This window comes from Delphinus delphis, chromosome 1, assembly GCF_949987515.2.
Source record: "Delphinus delphis chromosome 1, mDelDel1.2, whole genome shotgun sequence".
In the NCBI taxonomy this organism is placed as follows: domain Eukaryota; kingdom Metazoa; phylum Chordata; class Mammalia; order Artiodactyla; family Delphinidae; genus Delphinus; species Delphinus delphis.
Genome location: NC_082683.1, coordinates 12,355,911 through 12,379,173, shown reverse-complemented (window position 1 = coordinate 12,379,173; position 23,263 = coordinate 12,355,911). Strand labels below are relative to the sequence as shown.

General features: G+C 40.5%; 1 protein-coding gene across 1 annotated transcript in view; it reads left to right on the top strand.

The window, feature by feature from the left end:
* Positions 1 to 23,263, top strand: part of FBXO42 (F-box protein 42) — a 94,675-nt gene that overhangs the window by 65,295 nt on the left and 6,117 nt on the right. The window contains exon 5 of the mRNA XM_060015126.1: positions 22,797 to 22,950. Within this exon, the coding sequence (XP_059871109.1) occupies positions 22,797 to 22,950 (154 nt within the window). The remainder of the gene's footprint in view (positions 1 to 22,796; positions 22,951 to 23,263) is intronic.

Here is a 23,263-nt window from a genome sequence, read left to right as displayed (position 1 = left end):
CACAGTTATGAGATTGGAGGGGCTGGTGTGATGGAGAAATAGAGTCCACTGAGTATAAAGTATTCTGCTAGATTTGTTGGCAAGCTCTTCCCAAACATTCTTCATTGGCTTTTCAAGGTTGGAAATCACTCTAGGACTAAGGAGACTTGGGTATCCCTTGGGCAGATTCCATACTTATTTAGGTCTTGATTTACTTTGATTACTAAATGGAAGACAACATGGTGTATTAGAAAGGTCACTGGACTAAGAGTGAGGAGACATGAGTTTCATTTCCTGGCAAAATCACCAATTCTCCATGTAACTATGAACAAGTTACCATATCTTTCTGGGAGAAATATGGAGGAGGAGCAGAAGATTCTGTTTTTAAATGGGTCGGGAAAGCTGGTTTATGTTTCGTTTATTTCTGTAATGACTGCTGTGAATGTCTAGGCCAGGGGCTTAAAATCATTTCATGAGAAGAAGCTACATTTTGCTTCCCCAGAGCTGTAAGTTCTGTTTCTTTCCTCTGCAGTAGGCAAATATAGGAGGGAGGAGCATACTGACAGTGGATAGTCACAAGTGGGGCTGGGTTTTGTACAGATGAAATTCTTTCAAATTATTGGAAAGATAAAGAGATGTTAATCATTAAAATTTTTTGAAGATTAGTATTATTTTAGAACCTTCAGAATTTTGTACTTTGGAGCATTTCCTTTTCTAGCACTTTGTCCTTTATTGTACTTAATGCAATATTAATTAAAATCTAGAATCACAGATTCTAAAATGCAGAGGGTCTTATTGGCTTAAACATCCTACTGCCATTGTACTTGTTGTCCAGGCCCCATTTCAGAGTAGCTTTGATGTTCCACTCGCAAAATACAAATACTGCCTTTCTCTGTTTCGTAACTAAGCTTTATGCCTTTGGCATGGGTGTTGCTCTTTCTTGTAGACATGGAGCTCTGGACCTTCATGGCCTGTTGGCATCTACTTTGCTTATTTTTCCTTATTTCTCCCTATAAGATAGACATGGGATGTTTTGTTGTTGTTGTTGTTAAATACTAAGTTTAAAGGCAATGCTTTGAAATCCCCAAGGTAGAAGTATCAGAGAAATAACTGACTTTGTAATTCAGATTCTACAATGGATCTGAATTTTTTTTATTATTATTATTAATTTATTTTTTAGCTGGGTCGGGTCTTAGTTGCAGCACGTGGGATCTTTTCATTGCGGTGCAGTATCTTCGTTGTGGTGCACAGGCTTCTCTCTAGTTGTGGCGCGCAGGCTTCTCTCTAGTTGTGGTTGTGCAGGCTCCAGAGTGAGTGCACGGTCTCTCTAGTTGCGGCACGGGCTTAGTAGGCCTGCGGCATGTGGGATCTTAGTTCCCCCACCAGGGATCGAAACAGCGTCCCCTGCACTGCAAGATGGCTTCTTAACCACTGCACCACCAGGGAAGTCCCAGGGATCTGAATTTTTTAAAAATACAATGTTACCCAAGTCTTAAGTTTCTCAATAAAGAAAAAAATCGCCATTAAAAAAAAAAAAACAATGTTAGACTGTTCCCTTTTATAAAATATATTAGCTCCTGAATGTTTAAAAGTAATTTTCTAACAAAATGTCTCAAAGAATCTAGTTTCTGCTTCCCTCTAATCTACAATTAGAGCCTAGTTTTAGAGGGGTGGAAACTGAGCTTCTTGAATGTCTACTTTAAAAAAAAAAACCACTAATTTAATAAAGAGTCCTATGAGATTCTCATTTAGGCAGAAATCCCATGGGAAGATTGCCTGGGGAAATGTTTCTATACGCTGTCATGAGTCGCAACCAAAATTACTTCCTAACTGAAACATCAGTGAGTCTTTCTGAATAAAACACAGTTGTTGGTATGTCTTGGTGTGCCTGACTCACCCGTTTTCAGTGCATGGTGGTGGCTAAGTTAGATGGTAGCTGAGGGAAAGGTGCTACCCCCACCCTTTGGTACCAGATGTGACGTCTTCTAGCATTTGAGTATTTGCAAGTGATGGGTATCTAGGGTGATAGTTTTTTTTTGTTTTTTGTTTTGTAGTACACGGGCCTCTCACTGTTGTGGCCTCTCCCGTTGCGGAGCACAGGCTCCGGACGTGCAGGATCAGCGGCCATGGCTCACAGGCCCAGCCGCTCCACGGCATGTGGGATCTTCCCGGACCGGGGCACGAACCCGTGTCCCCTGCATCAGCAGGAGGACTCTCAATCACTGCGCCACCAGGGAAGCCTAGGGTGATAGTTTTAACAGTGCTCAGTCTTCAAAAGTGTAGCTCTTTGGAAAAGAGCATCAAAAAACAGTGGAACAGTTTGGGTTAAGAGCAGAATCTTGATAAAGAATGCTACTGTATCAGGTATCTTTTTACATGTGTATTTGGTTTTATTACAGATGAGACTGGAGCATCTCATTTTGGTTGGTGTCTTAGCACAGGCTGCCATAACAAAATACCAAAGTCTGGGGGGATTTAACAACAGAAACTTATTTCTTACAATTCTGGAGGCTAGGAGTCTGAGATCAGGGTGCTGGTGAAGGCTCTATTCCTGGCTTTCAGAGAGCTAGTGAGCTTGCTGTGTCCTTACATGGCAAAGAGTGAGTTCTGGTATCTCTTCCTCTTTTTATAAGAGTGTCTAAACCTAATTATCTCCCAAAGCTCCCGTTCTCCATATGCCATCACACTGAGATTAGGACTTCAACATATGAATTTTGGGAGGACAGAATTCAGTCCATAGCAGTTGGAATTAATGTGATTTGCCAATGAAACCTTGTCTTGCATTCCTTTTGAAATGATAGAAGGAGGGAGCATCTGGAGGGAGCATGGTGGTGATGAGTGCTGGAATGACAGCTCTTACAGTTGAGAGAGACCTACAGTACTTCTCCGACATTTCGGAGTTACGTGAGTTACCGCCTCCTCCCTTTTACATGAGGGTAGGTGATCCCTACCCTCATGGAGCTTATACTGTAATGGGGAAGAAAAAAAAAACAGTTATGAAGGAAATGAGGAATGAGATACAAAATAAGAGGGGGAGATCTACTTTAAACAGAAGACGACCTTTTTTGCTGAGATATGAAAGATGCAGCAGGGAAGGAAGTGATAATGGCATATACAAAGAAGAGGACATATTGGAGGAACTGAAAACAGAGCTTTGTGGATGTAGCATAATGAGCAAGGGATAGAGTGGCACAGATGGAGTTGAGGTATAGATGGAAGCCAAATCATTCACAAACCATAGTCTGTGAGATTTTGAGATTTTAAGCAAAGGAATATTATGATCCTGTTTACATTTTTAGGAACACTTTTGCTGCTATTTAGGAAATGGGTTAAAGAAGGCAAGAAAATAAAGCAGAGAGAACAGGTAGGAGGCTATCAGAATAGTACAGGTGAGAGACTGTGATGGCTTGGACTAGAGTCCTAACAGTGGAGATAAAGAGAAGTGAATGAATTTGAGCTGAATTTTTGTGTTAAAAATGATGGGACTTCTTGATGGATTGGATATGGGGGGGGGGTGAGAGGGTCAATCAAGGCTAACTTATGTTTCAGGTTTGTTCACTTAGGTAGGTAGTGGGGCCATTTGCTGAAATGGAGAAGAAACATTTGGAAGAGTTTTTTTTTTTTTTTTTTTTTACCTCTTTAAACATTTAAGTGATGGTATCAAGTAATTAGTTGTTATGAGGAGTTTGGCATTTAAAATAGAGGGCTTGACTTTCCTTAAATGGCAGTACAGTCCTTTTGCTTAGTTAATTCTTCTTTTATCCTTCATTTGTTCATTCAGCAAATATTTATGGATTGCCTACTCTGTGCCTGGTATTGTTTTAGATGCTGGGGATACATGACTGAATAAAACAGACAAAAAATCCTACTGGAGATTAAATTCAAGTGAGGGAAGACATATTTAAAATGACAGGTACAGGGCTTCCCTGGTGGCGCAGTGGTTAAGAATCCGCTTGCCAACGCAGGGGACATGGGTTCGTGCCCTGGTCCAGGAGGATCCCACATGTCGCAGAACAACTAAGTCTGTGCGCCACAACTGCTGGAGCCCGTGTGCCCCAACGACTGAAGCCCGTGCGCCTAGAGCCCGTGCTCTGCAACAACAGAAGCCACTGCAATGAGAAGCCCTCGCACCACAAAGAAGAGTAGCCCCTGCTTGCCGAGAAACTATAGAAAGCCCACGTATAGCAACCAAGACCCAACGCAGCCAAAAATAAATAAAAATAAATAGATTTTAAAAATAAAATAAAATGACAAGTACCTAATATAATATATTAGAAGATGATTAATGCTATTGAAGCAAAACTATAGCATAGTAAAGGGGATGAGGAATAGGGGAGATTATAACTAGGGGGATCACGGTAGACCACATGGAGAAGGTGACATTAGAACAAAGACTTGATGGGTACAAGAAGTGAACCATGTGGATATCTAAGGAAACAACATTCCAAAGAATAATCAGTGCAAGGGTTCAGAGGTGAGAGTGTGCTTGGGACAGTCAAGGGGTAATGCGAATCCTGTGTGGCTGGAGCAGAGTGAACAAAGGAGACTGTACTAGGAGAGGTTGGACAAATAATGGAGGAGAGGGTGTCCTACATATAAGGCTTTCTGGATGTTATAAGGACTTCGTGGACTTTGTCATATTCTTTGAGTGAAATGGCTGATGATTGAGGTTGCTGAGAAGACTGTCAGATGGCAAGTGTAAAAGCGAGGAGATCAGTTAAGAAATGGTAGCAATAGTCTAGGCAAGAAATGATGGTGATTTGGACTAGGGTGTTAGCAGAAAGATAAAAATTGGATGCATTGGATAGAGCCCACAGTTTGGATATGGAGTGTGAAAGAGAGGAGTCAAGGATGGCTGTAAGGATTTTTAGCCTAGGCACTTGAAGGAATAGAGTTGCCATTCACTGAGATGAGTAAGACTGTGGGTGGCCAGGGTTGGCAAAGTGCAGGAGAGATGAGAGATTCAGTTTGAAGCATGTTAAGTTTGAAATGCACATTAGGACATCCAGGTGGAAAAAGGTATGTGCCTGGAGTTCAGGGGAGAAATGCAGGCTAGAGATTTTTGTGTAGATAGCCAAATGGGAGTCATGTAGATGGATTTAAAGCTGTGAGACTGGATGAAATTACCAAGGGAGTGAGTGAAGATAGAGAGGCTAAGTCTGGGAGACTCCACCATCTGGAAATCAGGGAGGAGAGGGAAACGGCAAAACATTAGAAAAAGAGCAAGGTTGGGGGGGTGGGGGCGGTGGTATGAGAAAACCAGGGGAATGTGGCATCTTGGAAGCTACCATACTTGCACGTGTTTCCAGAAGAGGAGGAAATAGTCAACCACGTCATATGCAGCTAAGAGGTCAAGTCATATGACTGAGAACTGACTTTGAATTTAATAAAGAGTATTTTCAATGAGAGGTAAGGATGAAGCCTACTTGGAATGGTTTTAAGAGAATGGGAAGAGAGGAGTTAAAGATAGTAAGTATGAACAATACATTAATTTTTTTAAAAGAGTGTTACTATAAAGGAGAGCAGGGAAGTGAGGTGCTAAGTAGAGATGAATGTAGAATTGAGAGTTGTTTTTTTTTTTTAAGATGGCAGATATAACATGTTTATTTGCTGATGGGAATGATCTTCTAGAGGGAGGAATTGATTTGGATAAAGAGGAAGAATTAATTGCTAGGACAGTGTCTTCACATAGTGACAAAGGCAGAATCTACTATACAGGTGGAGGGCTTGACTGTGGATAGGAACACTGACCCTTTATCCAAAGGAACAAGAAGGAATATCAGATTACGGATGCTGGTGGATGGGTAGATGTGGGAACTGGTGGAAGTTCTCTACTGATTGCTTCATCACTCAGATAAAATAATTAAGAATGGAACAGAACAGAAGCCCTTGGAAATCTGGGCTGGTGATTATGAATGTACAATTATATTCATTGTAGTCTTTGCCAGGCGGTTCTAGGAAGTTGAATGTTTCGACTTCCTGTATTGTACTAAGGTAACACCTTCGCTCTTAGTTTTGTTTGACTCAGCCTGTGTTCAGTTCCCAAAGCAAATGAGCAGTTCTTAGGACAGGCACTTCAAAAGACTAATGTTTGAACCACTCTTTCTAAAATACCCTTTATTCAAACCGAAGCTAATTTTGGCATCTGTTTAATATATAATGTCGTAAGTCACAGCCTTTTTTGGTTACTTTAAATCCAGGTAGAAATTTTCAAGTAGAAATTTTTACGTTTAATATTGGACTGTTGTTGTGATTTTTAAAACTTATTAAACATTAGCTCACACCCATTTACAAAAGGGAAACACATTTCAGTTTTAAAACTCTCCATAGTTAATGAGAGTCTATAAATTTTGGGAGAGCCTATAAATGTCAGGTAAAGATTTAAAGCTTAGCCTGTCAACTCTAGTCCTGGAGCACAGTTGATTTTCCTACCACATTCTCCCCATAGAATCTTCTTTCCCAAGGATTTTTTTCCCCCTTTCTAGTTTCTTCCCTTTTAGTCACACGTGGAGTTCCAAATGATGGGTTGTGGTTCAGGCCCTTTGTTTTAGAAAAACATATCAAGGTCTGAGACACACGTACTAGATGCCTGTTCTAATCTTGGCCTTGCTACTTCTGAGCTACTTGCTTTTGAAGTTAATCACGTCTGCATTTTCTGGGCCTCGATTTCCTTCACTGTATAAAGAGGACAAGACAAGACCACTGTTCCTAAAACTACACAGCAAATCACCTGGGAAACTTACTAAAAATATAGATTCCTCAGCCTCATAACAGTCACTCGCCTGTTCTCAAGGGATTGGGGAGATCTGCATTTTAAAAAAGAAAATGTCCCAGTTGATTCTAAACCTAGCTAAATTTGGAAACCCTGGATCGCTGCGAAATCTTCTTGCTTTCTTACTGTGCAAACTGTGACCTCACTTTGTTGTCACAGTCTATTAGGTGGGTGTGTGCCAAACTGGACTCCCTAACTGTTGTTAAGAATGGCCGCTCTGTGCTCTCTTAGCTGCTGCTTTGTAGAACTAGCTGTTACCCTAGTTAGGAATAGCCTACTTTCTGAGGAAATGATTATGGAGAAAGGTTTTGGATGTTGGTTGCCCCAGACTCTTCATACATACTACCTAACTTTCAAACCAACCCAACTAGGTTGGCACTACTATTATCCCCATTTTGCAGGTGAGGAAACTGAAGCTCAGAGAATCACCTAATAATTTACCTAAGATCACACAGCCAATAAGTGACGGAGCAGTGATTGAAACGCAAGATTTTGTCTCTAGAGTCTGTGTTTTTTTCTACTATGACATGCTGTGAGTAGTTTTATTTTATTCTATAGTTTGCTAGTTTCACATTTTCAATTTTACTTTTTAAATGGACTTTAAAATTTTAGAATAGAACAGAGTTCCCACAACCAGTTTTCTGTGTTGTTAACATCTAGTCATAATAGTACATTTATGATAATTAATGAACCAATATTGATACATTATTATTAACTGAAGTCCATACTTTATTCACATTTCCTTATTTTTTTATTCTGATGTCCTTTTTCTGTTCCAAGATCTCATCCAGGACACATTACATTTAGTCTTCAAGTCTCCTTAGGTTCCTCTTGGCTATGACAGTTTCCCAGACTTCCTCGTTTGTTGATCTTGACAGTTTTAGGGGTATTTTGTGGACTATCATTCAGTTGTGGTTTGTCTGATGTTTTTCTTATGGTTAGACTAGAGTTATGGATTTGGGGGAAGAAGACCATAGTGGTATAGTGCCCTTTTCATCCCATCCCATCCCATCAAGGGTAAATGCTGTCACCATGATTTATCACTGTTGATGTCAGCCTTATCATCTGGCTGAGATAGTGTTCATTAGATTTCTCCACTATAATAATTATTCTTTTTTTTCCCCTCCCTTTAAAATTCTTTTTTAAAGTTTGTTTATTTTCCTGTGATTCTCTTTTCTTTCTTTATAGTTGCCCTTGGTCCTTGATATTCAATTTGAGGGGGAATAACTAAGCTGTCTGGCCATTATGTCTATCATCAGAGTCAGGAAAGAATGATGAGCAGAGGGTATGTCAGCAAAGAAACCTTTTCGCAGCTTAGAGAATTTTAAAATATCAACATGATTTGCCTTTTTAAATTTTTTGGTGGGAAGCAGGAGGATGCTGAAGACAGAATCTCTCTTTTATTATGACTTAACCCAATCAAGATCCTTCCAGCTATCCAGAGTCAGAAGCTCTGTTGGAAATAATTTTGTTTCCTTAGGACCATTCCTCAAGAGAAAAATCACATCTTACAAAATCACTGAGTAATCCTGCAGAAAGTCTACTTTTGGAGTCAGGGGCAGGAAAAAGAAAGAGTATTGGTCATATCAGATGTTTATAGGAAGGCCAGAGTATCCTCAGAAGCTGAGAAGTGCTGGAACTATCCAGAAATAACTTCCCAGAGTGTCACTGTTTCTCTTCTGTGTAAATGATACCTTAAAAATGATACTCATAGGGTTCTTGGATCCATTGATGAAGCTTTCTGTTCTGTGTCTAGTGGAAATGCTTACTCTTAGGTTTTCTACTGCCCTTTCCTGAGCCTGTGGTAATATCACCTGGAAAGAAGGAAGTCTGGGACTGATACCTGGCACCAGATATAACCAAAACAGCTGACAGAAAAATGTGTTCAGGAGAAGATGACCCAGTCCTTCCCTTGCCTTAGGTCCCAAATGTCAATGCTGACATTGAAATAGCTGGATGTGGAATTTTTTAGAATAAAATGTATTAGTGTACTTATAGGCATTAGATTCTGCTTTTTAACGTTGCTTTGCATCTAAACACTTTATACATTTTTTTTAAAAAAATCACCATTATATGTAAATGTGTTCTGAGAATACTGTCTATGGAGAAGGGGGAGAGATGGATGCTTATCAGCTGGTACATATTAGACTGTGTAGCAAGAGGACACGATTGCATGCCTTTCAAATGCACTTCAAGCTTCTCTTCTGTCATAAAAAACAAATCATTGATCCCATTGTTTTAATATTTTCTTCATGAAGGAGAAGTCCCAATTTGTTCTTACCTACAGATCTTTTCTTGATTACCAAAATGTATTAAAATCTGTCCTTAGTTTATCTCTTCCATGCTGGAAATTCTATATCCTTTAACTTTATTCATTTGGTCCAACTCATGAGCCTTTCCTGTCCTTTCTTAAAACCTTCTAATCTTTTTTCTTATTTTAGATAGAAGTTCAGAGTGTCATTGAGAATATAAGCAGTGACTTTCTTTAGAATTCTGAGCTTTCATATCTACACGTGTGTTCATGTCTGCCTACTATCTTGACAAACAATTTTTGGTTGCTCTTGGATTCCTTGTGCAGTAAAACTCTCAGACCATCTAGTGTTTCTGTTTATTGTCAGGTATACACATAATTCCCTACCCCACACCCTACCCCGGGCAAGAGTACTTCATGTTTTATGACCACAGTAAACTTCATTTTGTCTGATTTATTAATGTTGTGTCCTGAATGAAGTTTTAGAAAGCTAGTCCTGTATGGGGGAACACAAAAGGTATTGTCCTTGTGTTATCTCTGACTTCTCCTTCCCCATGAATGACCCTGTTGGTTTCTAGTACACTCAGCACTACAGTGTACCACCTCGTGCCCAGTGCACATTGTTTGGCTGTTTACAATCCAGGATCAGGCCAGTTTCTCAAGTTTTCCAACTCTCTTAACCTTGAGGAGATTTTGTAAAGAATCTACAGGGTGCTCTTCCCAGGTGGGTGAGAGTTGCGTTTGGTCATTTATTAACTTAAAAATATCAGCCTGAATTCTGGGAAACTACTTTATCCTTTCAAAGCTCAGAAGCTACCTCTCATCTCTTCTCTGGGAGATGAACTCTTGAACTATACTTTAATTGACTACTTATCAAACAAGTAGTACCCCTGATTATTTTCTCTTTTCTATGGTTCTCTTGAAAGTGACTGTGGGCTGTGGATTTTATATGTGGTTTGTTGGCTTTTGCACTGTGTTCCTTTCTTGCTTTCTCTTCCCATTTTAGTAAGCTGTGTGAAATCCCATTGCCCAGTCTTAAAATGTTTGTTGCTATTTGATTTATATGTATATATGAGTTATAGAGTGGTTAGATATTAAATGAGGAATGTGTTCTTAAAGACCTCACATAATGAATTTTAATTCTGACAATGGATTGCTGGTATTTCTGTTTACTGGTGAAAGTAGTGGGTGATACCATGTGACAACAGTGTAGCATGCTTTAACATTAGCTTTGGCATTAGCCATTTTTTCTTTCTTAACAATAAATTTATTAAGACAGTTTACATATAGGGAAATGAACAAATCTTAAGTGTATAACTCAAAGACTTTTTTACATGTGTATACAGCCATGTGATGATCACCTAGATCAAGATACAAAATACTGCTATAACTTCAGAAAGCTCCCTGTGCCCCTTTCCTGTCAGTACCACTCCCCACAGAGGTAACCACTATTCTGACTTCCAAGAGATTTTTTTGAGATTCATCTTGGTTTTTTTTTTAAGATTCATCCATGTGGTTGCATCTATCAGTGGTTTATTCCTTTTCATTGCTGTCAGTATTCCGTAACATGAATATACCACTTTTTTTTGAACCCATTCTCCTGTTGATGGATACTTGGGTTATTTCCACTTTGAATATAGCTGCAGACAACATTCTTACATAAATTTGTTTGTGGACGTATGCACTCATTTCTTACTTAAGACCTACTTGTCAACTTTAAAGAATATTCTAGGGGGCTTCCCTGGTGGCACAGTGGTTAAGAACCCGCTTGCCAATGCAGGGGACACGGGTTTGAGCCCTGGTCCAGGAGGATCCCACATGCCACGGAGCAACTAAGCCTGAGCGCCACAACTACTGAGCCTGAGCTCTAGAGCTCACGAGCCACAACTACTGAGCCCGTGCACCACAACTACTGAAGCCCACACGCCTAGAGCCCGTGCTGTGCAACAAGAGAAGCCACTGCAATGAGAAGCCTGTGCACCACAACGAAGAGTAGCCCCCGCCCGCCTCAACTAGAGAAAGCCCGCGTGCAGCAACGAAGACCCAACGCAGACAAAAATAAATAAATAAAAGAATATTCTAGACACACTAAGTACCCAGAGAGTTCTCTCCTCACTTAGTCTTGCTCTGAGTAGGAGGATATGTTGATATAACTAAGTATTTTAGAGGTTTGAAGAAAAAAGACCACTCAGCTAGTAATTAAAGGTACACTCATTATTAGGGCCTCATAACCTAAAGTGATGGGAGGAAGAAGGCTAGTTGGTGGTAGTACCATTAAGAGCATGGTTTTTGTGCCGAGCAAACACAGGTTTGCATCTGATCTCTTCAGGCTAAGGTTGCTTAGTAACTGGATGACCTTAGACAGGTTGTTTAACATTTCATTTGCCTCACCTATAAGGTACACATGGTAATACCTACATTTCATAGTTTTTGTTCAGATTATATACAATACACCTTTATATATATACTGAAGTCCTAGCTGAGGAGTGTAGAGAGTGGTCATAAGTTATCCTCGAGTTCCCAAAGCTTGAAAAGTGCATTCATTCCTTTGTTTGTTCATTTTCATGCTTTATTTATTGAGTATTTATGCCCAGTGCTGTTCTAAGTACTGCAGATATAGATGTGAACAAGTGGCAAGGTCTATAAGACAATAAACAAATCAATACGAAGAAAATATAAAGAACTAAGAGGAAAATAACTGGTGGTGCAAGAAAGTAGATGGAGGTGTTTAAATAAGTTATAAAATGTATATAGAGCCAGGACTTATATGGATGGATAGGTTTTTAAAAGAAATATGACTTATGAGGAGAAAAGTAGTAAACTAATGAAATAGGATTCTGTTCACAATTTGTTACCTTTTTTTTTTTTGGCCCCGCCGTTTAGCTTGCGGGATCTTAGTTCCCCAACCAGGGATCGAACCCCGGCCCTGGCAGTGAAAGCGCCAAGTCCTAACCATTGGACTGCCACAGGATTCCTTGGTACAATTTATTTTTAAGACTAGTTGTTTTATTTTGTTTTGAAATTTCTTTATTTATTTTTGGCTGAGTTGGGTCTTCGTTGTGGTGCACGGGCTTCTCATCTCGGTGGCTTCTCTTGTTGTGGAGCACAGGCTCTAGACATGTGGGCTTCGGTAGTTGAGGCTCATGGGCTCTAGAGCGCAGGCTCAGAAGTTGCGGCACGTGGGCTTAGTTGCTCCGTGGCATGTGGGATCTTCCTGGACCAGGAAACGAACCCGTGTCCCCTGCACTGGCAGGCGGATTCTTAACTGCTGCGCCACCAGGGAAGCCCAAGACTAGTTGTTTTTATTAAGATTATGTGATTTTTTAAAAAATAACTCTGACATATTTGAATCTCCATCTCCATTTTTTTTGTTTTCATAGTAGGAAGGCACCCAGGGCCCAGATACCATAGTGTTAATCGCTTTGAGGAAGGCATAGGATGTTAAGTGACTACTTTAAATTCTTTGTTGAGTGAGCTCCTTCCTGCTTCATGGACCCGTTCCTGGTTAATCTTCTTTATGAGTTGGTGATTTCTCCTTGTCTCCTCTAGCCCTATGCAATCCTGGAACAGCCTGGATCTGTGGTGGTCTCGGGAGATGTGAATGAGAGCAGAGCCAGTGGGTTCCCCTAGGAAAGGAAGGAATCCTTTCTGTTTATTTATAAAGTTCAGATCCTGGGATTTTTCCAGAATACATGCTTTTCTAAGGTGGGTACACATTCTCTCCTGGTGGAGAGAAGAGTGGGGAAATTTGCATAGCACAAATCCGGGTGAACTTTAGTCCTCTAAGGAAGAGAATAAATAAGGTTATACCATATTTCAGTTTAGCTCTCTCCTGCCTGACTAGGATTTTCCTGTTTTGTTACCAGGCCAGAAACTTTATGACTAGCAACATTGTTTTGACTTCTAAACAGAACCACTTAAAAGGGCACCCCACCCCTACCCCCCACCCTGAGAACTGCAATTAACAAATTACCAGATTAAACTCAGACTCTGGACCTCATCTCCTTCCCCAGAAATTGAATCAAAAGACTACTTAAAATGGTAACAAGGAACTGTTACTGGTTTTCATGTTGTTAGTTTTTAACTGATAAGTGCTGCCTTATTTATCAAGTGGTCTTTCATGTGGGTTTGTTTAGAAGTGAAAACAGTGCCAACCAGGAATTTCTTTTTGTTCATGCCTATGGCCAATATAGTTATACAGGATCTAAAAGTTTCTCATGCCTATTTAAAAAGTTCCTCTTGTTTTGGATGTTCTGTAAATGACCCAGGGAGTGATGTTTTTAAAGATATGAGTATAATTGTAATAATGAAAATGTGTGCCATGAAGCCTGAGATCCAGACAAGCTTTGTCTAATATTAGTGAGTTGTTTTGATATCAATCAGTAACTTTCTGACCATGTTGCAACTGAGGAAAAAAATAGGAAAAGGAAAAAAAAAAATTGGAGTGTGAGGGGAACACCTAAAGAAGTGTTTGGTCTTTCCCCTGCTGAAAGGCACACTGATACCTCCAGGGTAGGTTGTGATTAACTGGAGCCAGGTCTTATCCCAGCCCACAAGGGATGCGTAACCATTTGGCTTCCTTGGAGGGGTTCAGTTCTGCAAACATTTTCATGAGAAATAGTTCCTGTTCTTTAGGATAATATAATAATATAATCTTATTGGGAGATTCTAAATGGATAATTTCAGCACTGTCCTAAATGCTCAGATTGAGGTTAGATAAAGGTTGTCCCTCTCCATTCACCCCTCCCTCCCCTAGGAGGTCTTTAGCCCAGCATGGGAAGGAATGTGCTGGTCCTGAAGAAAGCCATGTCTAGAAGAACTTAGTTCTTTTGCATCCAGTACCATGTCCTTGGTGACTAACTTAAGTCCCTATTTTAGAATTAAAGAGCACAGTTGGCTAGAATCAAGTCTTGGAAAGCAGTTTAGGGGTTCTGTAGTGACTTTGCCAAAGAGTAACTTTATATTTATCTCCTACCCTTGTTCTTTAAAATAGGCATTATAGTTTTGTATCTTCCCTGGGCATGTAAATAATTGAGGAGACTCAGCATAATTATTATTGGCCACATTGAAGTTCAATTGGAAACATTTTCATTAGCTGAAGAGAAACTGATATCTGTTCCAGATAGAACCTCTGTGGTCCTGGCTGCGTACTTTGGAGACCATTCTGAATAGTTATTAGTCTTCAAGGTGTTTAGAGTGCCCAAGACAGACTTTATACTCATGAATTGTGTTCTTCTCAGTTCTCCTTTTGTCTCCCCCTTCCTCAAGTCATAAAACCATGAAACATGCTTTTCTTGTTCTGATTACAAAGTATTACCTATAAAATCAAACCAGTTTAGAGATGTAAGCAGTTAAATTATAACTCCAGTAATTTTTCTTTAAAGGGTCTCTTCCCTCCTAAGTTATAAGTGCCAGCCTATCTTCTTGTGCCCTCTAGGTTTTCTGATTTCAGATGCTAATGTGGTGTTCTGGGAAATACCTCTCCAAATTATCCTTCTCTTGACCTGTGACTCCTGCTACCAAGGTCAGTCACTTCACACACTACCATAATGACAGCTCTGTCACACCAAGGGCTTGGTCCACTTCCCAAGACCCAGCTTGGGTCCTATCAGCAAAATTCATCTCCCCCTACTCCCTCCCCCCCCCCCCACACACACACACCAACTCAGGCTCCTCACTACCACAGACGAGTACCCACAGAAGAGAAACTGTGAGGTAGGGTTGTTGGTTAATCTGGTCTATCTGGTCTTATTTTGCCCTCAAGGCCAGTTTTGTGTGGGATAGACGAGAGTACCTCATTTGGAGCTGCGAGTGAATGCCTTTCATTGGACCTACCCTGAGAAAGTGAGTGCGAGTGAGGAGTTGTTAATATGAGATGGAGAGTATGCCCTGAAACCTCAGTCCCATTATTCATTCTTTAATGTCCCCTTTGGCATCATTACTACAAAATAGTAATTATTTGAAAGCATCCAGGGAAAAGTTTTTGACTTCCAGTTAAGAAGCAATTTAGACCCCCTTTTTAAAAAAGCAAAGCACACACCAAAGCATTCTGTAATTCCATGAGCGAAGTGGAGATGTTTTTGTCCAGTGCTTTTCTTCTGGATTAATTGGCATGCTAGTGAGTCTCGCTTGGTAGAATTTTTCATGCTCATAGTTTTCTTGTTTTCAAACTTTACCTCTTATACGTACCTAATTCCTAGTATTAGATCTTTCTATTTTCAGAGTCATGGAGAACTATTAGCAAGTCACTTATGTTGCTGTAAATAAGTCTTAAATTGACTTGTCTGAAAGCAGTAGGTGGAACAATTTTTTTCCATTTATTTATTTTGAAGAGTGTAGGTTCAGTAACATGTAGATGAGGATGACCAAGGAAATATTTGTGTATTGAAAATGTTAAAGTAGTTCCTTTCAGCACCCCCCCTTTTTTTTTTTTTTTTTTTTTTTGGCGGTACGCCGGCCTCTCACTGTTGTGGGCTCTCCCATTGCGGAGCACAAACTCCGGACGCGCAGGCTCAGTGGCTATGGCTCACGGGCCCAGCGGCTCCACGGCATGTGGGATCTTCCCGGACTGGGGCACGAACCCGCGTCCCCTGTATCGGCAGGCGGACTCTCAACCACTGCACCACCAGGGAAGCCCCTCAGCACCCCTTTAATCAAAGCACTTGTCAGGGACAACCCACTTTGGACCCATGTTCATATAGTCATAAACAGAGTGTATGTATAAAAGAAGTCTGGATAGATTCAGTGTTAAGGAAAATCATATAAACTGGGGAAAAAGTCAAAAGGCTGACCACATGCCCTTTTAATGTCATCTTCGAGCATTTTCTAACAGGTTCACCCAAGGATTATTTAACTCTCCGCAACATGGTTCTCAAGGTCTAGTCCCCAAACATCAGCATCACCTGGGAACTTGTTAGAAATGCAACTTCATGGACCCTACCCCATACCTACTAAATAGGAAACTCAGAAATGGGTCGCAGCAATCTGTGTTGTAACAAGTCCTTCAGCTACTTCTGATACAACTGAAGTTTGAGAACTACAGCTCGAGGGGAATGGTAACTATAACAGCTGAATAGTAAACCAATAATATTAATAAATAATGCTCACAGTATGGAGAAGTAAAAGTAGCTTTTTAGCCATGCATAAAATACAGGCACCCCCAATTAGAATGGGTGCTTGTTTTATCTTGTATCAAACAATCGCGCTTCTCTTCTAGTGCTAGGGTCTACGTGAGTAGACACCGCAGTTGTGGGAAAGTGGCGTAGAAACCAAACCAGAATTTGGCATCGCTTCACTGTTTTACCATCGTCTTTGCAAAAGTAAACGAGAATGCCTTGTAATTCTACCAGAATTCTACCTTGTAATTCTACCAGAATTCTACCTTGTAATTCTGCCTTTCATATGTGAAAATTTCTTCTGATTTCATAGGAATCTTGGGAAACATGTGAGCCAATTAGTGATTTTAGGGAATGTTAGTTCTGTGTATAGGGTGCCTATCAGATTATCCAGTTTCCCACAGATGCCTTTTTGGCTTGTGCCTTGTTTTGAAACTTGCTCCATTGATCATATCTCCTGTGTGATTAGAAGCCTTTAGTGTTTGGGGAAAGAAGCCGGTGAGGATAGCCATCAGCTCTGGGAGGAACGAGCTTAAGTAACATGTCTGTCCAAGCCTGACGTGGGCATATTTGGTTCTGTGGTGCTTGATGAGAACCGATTTGGGAGTGACACCCTTTCTAACTCCACTTCTGTGTTACAATGATATTTAGACTGTCTAGAGCCCCAGTGACCTCATATTTTGAAGGCAGGCCGAGAAAGGTCCTAATGAGTAGAAAACCTCCATTTATAAGTTTTCTTGAAGGAAGGGTATTTATTTTATCATATGTCACCGTGATGATGATGGGCCTTTTAACTGTGGAAGGTCTTCTGTTGTCAGACTGCCCTATACTGTACAAGATTTCCAGTGACTCATCCCCTCTCTAATGTCACAGGTGGGTGTGTTAAACAACCATGTGATGTCATTCTAGCTACTGTGTGGAACGAATTGCTTGCACATAGGTGTAGTTCTTCAAAGTTTAGGACCTGATATTTTATCTAGGCATAGTCCATATAAAAGTTACTTTCCTCGCCCAATAACGTATGGTCATTTTGTTTGTTTGTTTGTTTTTTAATAAAGTTTGTAAATACTACTCTTTACATAGCTTGCTTTTCATGGAACTTTAAAACAGCAAATAAAGGTATGTAATTTGAAAATGAGTTTTCTTGTTTTTCTGAGAATTCTGGTAAAGATATTGTCTGCTTTCCAGAACTCGGATAAATAGACTGTTTATTCTTTAAGATACAGAAATTGCCAAAATTCATTGACCTCTGCAGTCTCTGATCTCACCATAAATTTAATTCATTTGTGGACCTTGCATTAAGATAATTGGGAGGAGAATTGAAGACCCTTTGCTTTAAACAAATTCAAAATAGGAAATATGTAAATTTTAAAAATGATAAAATTAGGGGCTCTTGACAAAGGCTTTACAATATTGATTTCTTCAAGTAACAGGAATTTTAAAGTATCCAATTTGCAACAAATAGCATTACGTGCATGATTGGGTCACAGAAAATTTGACACACCAGTGTCTTTGACCTCTTGTTGCTGCACCAACTGTACAGAGGTTGTATGTTGAATTCTGTGCCCTCCCTCCCCCCTGCTTCATTTGTTCCTGTAGGGTAATTTTCCCCCCACTTTCCTTATAAATTGAGGTGGAGGAGCACAATTTAACTTTTCAGTATGACTCTATATAGCTGTCAAGATAGTATGATGCTGAAATTAAAGCTTCCATATGTGACAAAACAGACCTTGGAAATTTTGGATGAGAGGATTCTCCTACTTCTTTGGATAAGGAGTAGAGGGAAATTTTTTGGCTTTCTTAAAGGTCAAGATATTTGAGAAGTCATTTCAGGAAGCCCTTATTTAAGATAATCCTTAAGGATTGATTTATCATTGTCACTGGTCCCAGTTTACTTTCTTTGGAGAGCCTGGAGAACAAATAAAGGGTCCTGTCTATATTAGAGGTAGAGTGTGACCCAGAGCCTTGTGGAAAAGAGATCCTAAGAATAGCCTTCTGTTCAATTTACTTATCTCTCTGTCTGTTCTAGGTCTGTGGCTTTAATTAATTAAGATTTAGGTTGTAGGGCTTCCCTGGTGGCGCAGTGATTGAGAGTCCGCCTGCCGATGCAGGGGACATGGGTTCGTGCCCTGGTCCGGGAAGATCCCACATGCTGCGGAGCGGCTGGGCCTGTGAGCCATGGCCGCTGAGCCTGCACGTCCAGAGCCTATGCTCCACAACGGGAGAGGCCACAACAGTGAGAGGCCCGCAGAAAGATAGAGAGAGAGAGAGAGAGAGAGAGAGAGGGAGAGGGAGAGGGAGAGGGAGAGGGAGAGGGAGAGAGAGAGAGAGAGAGAGAGAGAGAGAGAGAGGGAGAGAGGGAGAGAGGGAGAGAGGGAGAGAGGGAGAGAGAGGGAGGGAGGGAGAGAGGGAGGGAGGGAGGGAGGGAGGAAGGAAGGAAGAATGGAGGGAGGGAAGGAGGGAGGAAGAAGGAAGGAAGAAAGAAAGAAAAAGAAAGAAAGAAAGATAATAAAAGATTTAGGTTGTAAATCAACTATATTTCAATTAAAAAATTTTTTTTAATACAAAGGAACTTAAAAAGATTTAGGAAAGAACTTTTTCAGCTTTGAAACACTCAGACCTTTTGAGGTGCCTCACTTGTCTGTGGTAACTACTCAGAAGGAATGTATCTGTGTGCATGAAGAACAATCTAGAGAATGAGTATAAGCTATGCCTCGGTATTCTCATCTGTAAAATGAAAATAAAGGAACTTCTTTGGTGGTCCAGTGGTTAAGATTCCACACCTCCACTGCAGTGGGCACGGGTTTGATCCCTGGTCTGGGAACTAAGATCTCACATGTTGTGTGGTATGGCCAAAAACAAAAAAAACATAAAATGGAGGTAAAACTAGAGTTTTGGAAGGATTAAATTACTTAATACATGCAGAGTACTTAGAAATGTGCTTAGCATATAATAAATGCTCAGTAAATATTAGTCATTATCATTAGTAGCAGTAGTAATAGGCTTTTAAAAAGTCTTTTAACTTTATTTTTTATTAATTAATTTTATTTTTGTCTGCGTTGGGTCTTCGTTGCTGCACGCAGGCTTTCTCTAGTTGCAGCGAGTGTGGGCTACTCTTCGTTGTGGTGTACGGGTTTCTCATTGCAGTGGCTTCTCTTGTTGCAGAGCATGGGCTCTAGGCGCACGGGCTTCAGTAGTTGTGGCACACGGGCTTCAGTAGTTGTGGCACATGGGCTCGGTAGTTGTGGCACACGGGCTTAGTTGCTCTGCGGCATGTGGCAGCTTCCCGGACCAGGGCTCAAACCCGTGTCCCTTGCATTGGCAGGCAAATTCTTAACCACTGCACCACCAGGGAAGTCCCAGTAATAGTTTTAAGTAGCAGTAATTGTAATTTCTCTTAAAAGTCAGTCAGGTCACCCATCCATCCCTACCACCTTCCCCATACCCTGTGAACATAGGCATAGAATTTATAAAGTTAAAATCGTTTGTCTAAAGTAGTACTGTCTCTGTAATGCTGGAAATGTTGTGTATCTATACTTTCCAATTCAGTAGTCACTAGCACATGTGGCTAAATGGTGACTGTGTTGGGCATGCAGGTCTAAAGTATAGTCTTTACTTGGGTTTGATTTTACATGTTGTTATGTTTTACAAACACTCTTTTTGATTCTATGACTAGTTTTTCCCCTTAAGAGGTATGTATTCTTATACTACATTTGTAATCTCTTTACACCCAGCAGTGGTAAACATTGGTTTGCCTTGCCTCGTAAAGTATTGGTAATTTATTTCAAAAGATATTATAGGAAATACATAGTACACATGAAAGAGCAAACCCTAACTAGTCTTATCATGTTAACCATTGGTTTTTGTTTCCAAATCATAGTTCGGTATATTTGAGTTACCCTTCTGGGACTTGGGAAGACCTCCTTTTCATATCATGTAGCATCAGTTACAATTTCATTTCTATTGTACTTTCTTGAGCTAAATAGTTACTCTGCCAGGAATACTGTAATCATATTGTAGTAGTTAAATATGTCCACCAGTTCAGTTCTGTTCTCATAAACTTTGTGCCATGTAGAAAGCAGTACTATCAGATGTCTGTGGCCAATTGACCTGGTATTAACGTCGTATTAATTTGCTTTAGCAATGATAATAACAATACCAGGCACTGTCCTAAATGCATTATGTGATTTAAGTCATTTAATTTTCCCAACCACTCTTTTATATGGATATTCCTTGATCTATTTAAACACTGCAAATAAGCATCCTTGTATCTTTTCTTTTTTCATTTGCTCAGCTGTCTTGTTAGATTAATCCCTAGAAATGGAATTTCTGATTCAAAGCATATGCACTTAAACTTTTTTGATACAAACTGCTCATTTTAAGTTAAAAATCCTATTTTTGTTTGTTTCCATGTTTTGCTTATTGGGGGAACCTTGGTATGCTGCTTCACTTTTCTGTGGGGGAAGGGTACACCTTGCCGCTTGCGGGATCTTAGTTCAACAACCAGGGATAGAACCTGGGCCCTCGGCAGTGAAAGCACAGAATCCTAACCACTGGACCACCAGGGAATTCTCTGCTTCTTCACTTTATACACTCAATTTAAAAGCTGGGATTTCCAGTATCTCAAATTCAAATCCAAATTTTAGTCTGGAAAGTTTTTAAGCTACTACTCTGCTGAAGTCTGTTACATATTTTTTTTTTTTTTGCGGTACGCGGGCCTCTCACTGTTGTGGCCTCTCCCGTTGCGGAGCAGAGGCTCCGGACGCGCAGGCTCAGCGGCCATGGCTCACGGGCCCAGCCGCTCCGCGGCATGTGGGATCTTCCCGGACCGGGGCACAAACCCGCGTCCCCTGCATGTGCAGGCGGACCCTCAACCACTGCGCCACCAGGGAAGCCCCTGTTACATATTTTATTAGCTTTTTCCAACTTTTTCACAGTACTTAGGAGTTCCAAAGTAGGGGCAAGAACTTGAAGCTTTGTTTGGTATTTCACAAATTAAATCATTTGGGGTAACACTAGCATTTTAACTAGACTGTTGTATTAGTTAGGCTTTCTAGTTGGGCTAGGAGGCTTCCTCCTAGGAGGGCAAAAGTTTTTAACCAGAAATCATGAGATTGTATGAAAGACAACATATCATGAGTAGCCCCCTTAGTCGTGATTCCTGTGAGATATGAGGATAGCAAGAAGTGACTCATGGAATACTTCACCTAGTGTCTCAGCAAGAACCATTCCTAGAGAAGACTTGTTTCTGTGGTCAGATCCTGGTCTGGATTGATGTGTGTTCTATTAGAAAAGTATTCAAAATATCTGATGCTCACTCCATATTCTGAGTGCCAGTACCTTCCTAGTAAATCATGTTGTTACTCCTTTTTTTTTTTTTTTTTTTTTTAACCACACCACGAGGCTTGTGGGATCTTAGTTCCCTGACCAGGAGTTAAACCCAGGCCCTCAGCAATGAGAGCACAGAGTCCTAACCGCTAAACTGCCAGGGACTTTCCTCATGTTGTTACTCTTAAGTTGCATCCCAGGGAAGACAGTCCTCTTCTCCACCTTCTCAACCTCAGGACTGTGTAATCGACACCATTAAAGCAGACTGAGTAGGGCTTTTCAAACTGTGTTCCCATACCCCTTGCTGAAGGCGGAGGCCAAGTTATCCACTTAAATTGGAGCACCTCAACAGCTATCATGTTAATATACTGCTGGGCTTCTTTCTGCTTAAGATTTCCTTTGAAAAATAGATCCTGTAGCTTTAACAACAACAAAAATTCTTTTTAATATTCCAGTATTAGTAAATACTGGATGAGACAAATTACTTTGGTCTTAAGCAAACTAAAGGTGGCAGATAGAGTAAGAGACTGGGAGAAATAGTTATTGTGTCAAAGACAAGAAGCTCTGACAAATGATGCTCCTGTGGGACATTTGTTAGCCATAAAGTTTTCCAGCGTAAGCCAGATTTCTATTGTTTTGAAATGTGAAATCATGGCTCAGAGGTCCAGCCTGGAGGGCCTTAGTAGCCACTCTTGGCTGCAGTTTCATTGGAATGCTTTCATATCAAGCCTTGAAAGTCCGCTTCCATTGTGCTAGTGAGGCCCATAGCTAGGGGCCCAAAGGTCACTATGTTAACATTTGACTTATAGGACAAATGAGAACTGCATTCTGCCTCCTTTTTTTTTTTTTTTTTAACCTATGTTTGTTAGCAGCAGTTATTTTTAAGTTGTATCTAGCCTTATATATACTCCTCCCCGGATCCTTTACATGCTTTCGTTTGTGATCTCTGTTAAGCTTATTGAAGGGACGGACAGGAGAGTCAACATTTATTGAGTACCTGCTATGTGCCCGGCACTGTGCTAGGTGCTTTGAATTACTGTTTAATGCTCAAAACAACCTTATGAGATATATACGCTCATCCCTAATTTCAGGAGAGCAAACTAAGCCTGAGAGAGACTAAGTAACTTTCCTCTAATTCAGGTTTCTTTACTTCAGTTATAAAAGACGTATAAATTGGGGATGGTTTTCTCTCAGACCTGCAAACCCAGTTTTGTCTCCTCCTCTCCCTTATGCTTTGTAGTATTGGTTCCTGTTTTGCCACTCTTCCAGGAAAAGGTGATCTATAGACAGCCTAATTACGGTTTTTTGTGAGGCCCTGAATCCTAACCATGCTGTTATTGACTTCTCCCAGGGTCCTATCCTTCCCCCAAAGCTGGCGCGACTCTGGTTGTATACAAGGACCTGCTGGTGCTGTTTGGTGGTTGGACACGGCCAAGCCCTTACCCCCTACACCAACCAGAGAGGTTCTTTGATGAAATACATACTTACTCACCCTCTAAAAACTGGTAAGCCACAAGGATAAGGTCCTTTCAATCTGGAGTAGAAGATTTAAAATGTTTGGATTCCTTACCTTTTTTTGTGTGTCCAGGAATCTCTTTGAGAATTTGATGAAAGCTTTGGACTCTTTTCCCAGAAAAACAAAATTTTTACATATGCACAGATTTTGCCTACAGTTTCAGAGGGTTTACAGGACCCCCTTAAAACTTGAAGTTAAGAACGCTTATTCCAAAGAGAAAATGTAGAAGACATTTATTCCTCTTCCAAGAAAAATGAATGAGACAGTTGAAGAATAGAGAGCTCTTCAGCTTTGGCTACTGA